At 48.7% G+C, this 5800-nt stretch overlaps 1 protein-coding gene across 1 annotated transcript in view; it reads right to left on the minus strand.

Moving 5' to 3' along the window:
- LOC114862248 (ras-specific guanine nucleotide-releasing factor 2) overlaps positions 1-5661 on the minus strand; it is a 14246-nt gene extending 8585 nt beyond the window's left edge. Inside the window, exon 1 of the mRNA XM_029162369.3 lies at positions 4738-5661. Within this exon, the coding sequence (XP_029018202.1) occupies positions 4738-5013 (276 nt within the window). The 5' untranslated portion in view covers positions 5014-5661. The remainder of the gene's footprint in view (positions 1-4737) is intronic.
- Between the last annotated feature and the right edge of the window lie 139 nt (positions 5662-5800).

A 5800-nucleotide genomic window follows, 5' to 3' on the forward strand; every position in this document is an offset into this window, starting at 1 on the left:
ACAGTGGGCTTCACTGGAGAAGGCTCTGCTCAGTGATCCTGAGTCCCACACGCTCTTAATTACCATTAGAGAGGAATAAAGCAGAGCCAGAGTATGGGGGAAACTTATGTAATACATACAGTAGAACGTGTGGGCGTATCTACGCTACCGAAAGAAGAAAACAGAGAATGAGCTACTACAAAAGAACCACACGTAGTGATGGCGAGTGCTTATTAGAAGGCAGATAATCTCATGCCACCTGTTGCTCGTCGATCTCGTGGGGGAACGAAATATCTCAAACATACCACAGGAACAACTGGTGCCATTTTCCCCCAAAATATCAATTATTTCGATGTGGCAAACGCACACGCAGGGTCGGAGAAATCGAACTGGAGGGAGTGATTAGAGGTAATGTCCTGACGTTGTGGGATGAATATCTTCCCTGATGCTTTTTGCGCTAGCTTTAAATTTCACTGTGCTCCGCTCACACGAGCAGCAGACGCACTGCGAAAACCCCTTGATGAAACAATACAAGTCATTTGCGTGCAGAACAGAGACAAATAAAAAAAAAAGAGGGGCGTGCGTTCACTTTTTCCACCCACCAGTCCTCTGGATCAGATTCATAATCTGCCTCCATATTCCTCTCATTTCTCAGCTCCTATCAAGTCCCGCTGGGCCAATAATGTCTTTTTTGTGCTGACTGTGGCTTCATAAAACGTTCCAAAGAGAAGAGAAAAGAAACAAACTGCTCTTATTATGAAAACCCGTGTGCATCCAATAATGCACATTTTGCAGTGTAGTAGGCAAAATGACATCAAGCATTAAAAACATGCATTTTTAATTCGCTGGCAAGTGACCTCCATATTAGAATGAATAATTAAGCGCACAGCATCTTCAGCATCTGAGGAATATCTCCAATGAGAGTTTAAAAGCTTGTTTACTGTGTGACCAGGACTAAATGAAAGGCTGCAGCCGGAGTTAGAGCAGATGAAAGGCCGTTTTTATTGAGCTGCTCTCTGACAATAAGAACGTGGCCGTTTCAGCGGCTCCGTCGCTTCACGCGAGCTCCACTTGGCCTGTTTTGTGCTTCCTTTCTGTCCCCGCTTTACGTCGGTTGCCAGCAAAAGCGCAGAGCTGTCTTATTTCCTGGAGACTTGTCATTGTGAAGAGACACACAACACTCATCCAACAGCAGTGGCGGCGGCGGCAGGACTTTATGTAACCAGTGAATTCAACTAATGATGTACCAGCTAATGTGAGGATCCCACATCCTGCTGCTTCTTCATTGTCCTCCATGCTGTTCAGTCACTCAGAGTGAGAGCGTCTCGCATACGCGTTCACAAGCACAGCTTCCACCTATATGTAAAACCTACACCGTTTATTCTGTACGACGGATCCTCTGTCATTTTATAAGCAATCAGACAAATAGCTCTGTTATTGATTTTAAGAGCTGCTGATGCATTTTGCATATTTATAACTGCTTCTTCAGGAGAACGACTTAGACGCAGGACTCTATGGCTCCACGGTCGGTGTCAACACATGACCTGAACCTGTTTGAGGCTATTTTTGAACACAAAGCTCAGAAAATGATGCAAACAAAAAAAAACACACATAATGTTACCAGGCCTGTAAAAACCCTGTTCACCTGACACTGAACTTTAATTGATACGCTCGGCCCCTGAGGGAGAGAGTGAGACTCGTCCCATCCATCTCAGCAGCAGACGGGGGGAGTGTGTGCTGCATATGCAATAACAATAACACTGTAAGTGCTGAGAGGCGTCAGCGTCCGGGGAGTCGTCACAAACAGCACACGATCACAGGCGTCCTCCACTCCCTGTGCTGCTCCACCTGAGGCAGCGGTGCCTGACGCCCTGTTAAAGGTCGTAACCTTTGACTCTCGGGTGCCCTGATCCCAGAAAAGCGCGGTTCGGGACCAACGTGCCTGAAACAGACCAAACATGGACCGAGCAGCTCCGGTTTTTGTGTCTGGTGCCCAGATGCGGCTTTACTCTGACCTGCTCCTACATGCTTTTTAACATGACAAGTGCTTCATTGTGGCAGTGCTTGAGTTTCTGGACTCATTTAGTCGTGTTACTGCCAACCTGTGCATTTAAACCCAGTCCTGTTCGGCTGCCAAATGCTCAACTGTTGAGTAAACAGGGCTTCGGCGCTGACTAAAACAAGGGTTCCAGTGGTGTTTTACAGCTTTCATGCAACTTCTTTAAAACAATAGATGTGGAACATGGCGAGAATTAGATATTCTGTATTGGCGCTGTTTTCTGAGACGAATCCTTGCGCTCATCTACGCTTTGATTGGTGCAGTATTTTAAACACAAGAGACAGATTCTGAGGTTGATGCCAACTTTAAATTCTTATCCGACCATAAGGGTCCATAATGGCTCCAATACTTGGCAGGAGACTTAGGGAGGAAATGAAAAGCAGCCTGCAGAGAAAAGCAAATCAGATGTGGGAAAATTGGAATAACCGGGTTCGTGTTATAAACAACTTCTGCAAACACGCACACGCAGCAGGTATTTCTCCAGTTTGCTGTCTCTCTGTAATCAACGTTTGATGAACACGTTGTTTGCGTCTGTCCAAACGTTGTCCAAAGGCACCATCAGCTTGCTTATTTTCAACAGGCCCAGGTGAACTGGAAGCACCACTGAACACGATCGTCATCCCCTCCACTTAATGGACGCGTGCTTTTCTCAGGGGTCCGTAACGAACCTGACGCCTTAGGGCGACGGTTAGGAGCTGAACAGAGCCGCTTAGACACATAAATGAGCATCTGTGGTCGCTGTGGAAACCATTCAGACCAGTGTGAATGCTCTCAGTATCATCTGAAGGATGTGTGTCTAGGGAGAGAGAGGGAAAGCTGGAGGCAGGCGCTGTGCGTTATTTGTGTGGTTGCGTTGTGGGGGTGTGAGGCTGCAGGTTGCTGGCAGACTCGTTCTAGTGCTCAGAGGAACACACACACACACACACACACACACACACACACACACACACACACACACACACACACACACACACCTTCAGAAGCTGGAAACCTGTCGCCGCTGTTGGTCTCGTCCCCCCGTGTTCATGCACGTAGTTACACAAGCTCGCAGGTTTTCAGCTGAGGGCTGATTGAAAATAACTCTATAATTAATCATCACAGCTGTAGTGTGAGAGTGAGACAGACGGGGATGGATCCGTGAAAAAGGAGAAGAGAAAATAACATAACATCAGTGGCCATATTAGCAGTTGTGTAACATTTCAACCTGCTTTTCTTGTGTGTGCGACTTGGTGAAGACCTCCACATCCAGGGGCTCCTCTCCTTTTGCCTCATCTTTACTGAAACATCTGTACAGTTCATTTAAAGAGACAGACATCTGCTGTCATACAGTAGGTGGCCATAGGTGGAGATGAGGACTTCGAGTGATGCTGATTGGTGGCTGTATTCGAGCTCTCCTCACCGCTGATACAGTGTAATTACTTGTGCATCCACTCACTGTCTCCTTACTACGTTCTCAAAGTGTGGAGTCACTGCTGTCCTCCGTGTCCTCCCCCTGTGTTTAAATAGGCAGGATGCCTGTGCACACTGTACACACGCCCCCGAGGACGTCTGAACACTGGACTCGGAAACACAATTGTGTTCCTCTATGATTACAGGCAGGTGCGTGAGCATCACAAAAATGGGTGCTTCGATTGCTGGAACCCGTGATCGACGCCACTTGCGACCAGTGCACGCTGGGCTTCGCCTTTTCCTCAATGAAATGCATGTTCTACTGGCAATTTAATGTTTCCTAGCAACAAGACCTTCCTAACTGTTGGAGCAACAATGCTCAGGCAACTTCCCGACACACAGTCAGCAACACGTTCCTCCAAAATGTTCCCCTGCAGCATCCTGAGCCCTAAACATCAGCGGCTCAACCACAAGCATTTACGGACGTACATTATTAGATTGATAATAACTATTAAATTATTAATTATTTGAAGTGCAAAGATAGACTATACATTTATTTCTGTTATTTATAGGAAATATAAAACATAACTGTTGTGGTCTGAAAGTATGTTCTGTTCATTTAATAGGGTTTATTGTTGGAGCCTGTGCAGCAACCTGTTACTGCACTGCTGTAGCCGTGTCCCTCCCACCACAATAAACCACTCCAAACAATCATTGTCACTGGGAGCTGAAAAGAGAAATCTCCAGCGTGCTGTGGATGATCCACAGAAGGACGCGCTAAAGCCTCTTTGCAACTTCACCGCGTCCACGGGTTACATGAACACTGGGCTCGCGCGCAACAGGTTCAAAGGGACCGAAACGCTGCAGCCAGTTGATCAGAACCGAAACCACGGTTATGAAACAGCGGAGCGCAGCAGAATTAGGACGCAGCGAGCTTCCGGCGTGCTTCAGCATCTCCCCAATCAGCTCGCTCCCGTCTGAACCCTCAGGGTGAATCCTTGGGGGATGGTCGCCTGCTCCTGACACCGCAGAGAGCGTGGCCGCTGCTGCAGCCACTTCAGTCCAACGCTGCAGGAGCCACTGGCTGCTTTTACCGCACAGATTGTATCATCATCATGGAGCGTGTTTAAATATTATAGTAAAAAGTAACAGCACAAGAATCAGAATGAATATGTATTTATAGCAAATCACCCAGAAATTGTGACTGGAGTTCATTTTCATTATCAACCAGGGGTATCGGCTGTGAGCAGAGAAGTGGTGGAGGCAGTGGGAACTTGACAGCGCGGCTCCGCGCTCGGTTCAGATCTCACCTGTTTCTCCAGCGCTTCCTTCCCCGCGGTGGACATCTTGGGCGCCGGCACGCGCTCGCAGGTGCATCCTTCCAACAGGTAAATCCCGGCGGGTCGCGCGCTCTGCTCGTTCTCGAAGTAGAACAGTATGTTCTGGTAGAGGGCGAAGAACTTGTCGTGCCACCGGCTGTTCTCCGCGGTCTTCTTGCTCAGGTAGCCGCGCTTGGTGCCCTCTTTACGCGCCACCGCCGACAGGAACAGCGCGTGCCCTTCGTTGTAGCGGACGCTCTTCTGCATCTCGCCGCGCGGTTGGGGAGCGAGGAGGCAGCCGGAGTTGTCACTGCGAGCCCGTGGGCGCCATGGACGCGCGTAAAGTTTCCCAGAAGAGAGACGCGCGGCTCAGCGGCGCCGTGACGCACGGGAAAGTTGCTGCGCGGTGGGAAGCGCGTCTGCGGAGCAACTCATCGTCCCACGAGCGCTAGAATAAATCCATGCACGTCGCTGGAAAGAAAAACGGCACCTAACAAGGAGAAGAGCGGGGCACGGGGACGGAACCACACACCCGATAAGCTGTAATCGGCTTTGACAGTAGTTAACTCTCCGTCGCGCACACGGACTGACTCCCACTAGGTCTCTATCCTTCTCCCTCTGCGATGATGCGCGCTGATCCTGGAGTTGGCGGAATTAAAGGCGGAGCGTGAGTTGGTTGCACGCGCGTGTGTGTTTGAGAGAGATGCAGGCTGAGGCTGAATAAAAAGGCACCGGGACTCGGGACAATAATAGGGAGGGAAAACGATGAAGAAATACGATTCAGCAACGAAAGCGCCACACATTTACAGTACACGTCACAGTCCATTTACTGCGCGGTGCAAACATGAAAAGTAAGTTGAAAGCAGATTGTTGTGCATATTGCATTAAATATGGTGGAGGTGATGTCACTTGAGGCTTGAAACTTAAAAACAAAACTGGGATGTGGAGTTAAAAGGAGCCGCTACTTGTCTCTACTCGAGCCTGAGAGAGTTTTGCTGTCAAATTGTGTGTTTTTTACTCATGGAACAAGACGGAACACTACAACTACAAGAGC

This window comes from Betta splendens, chromosome 9 (assembly GCF_900634795.4).
Source record: "Betta splendens chromosome 9, fBetSpl5.4, whole genome shotgun sequence".
NCBI lineage: Eukaryota > Metazoa > Chordata > Actinopteri > Anabantiformes > Osphronemidae > Betta > Betta splendens.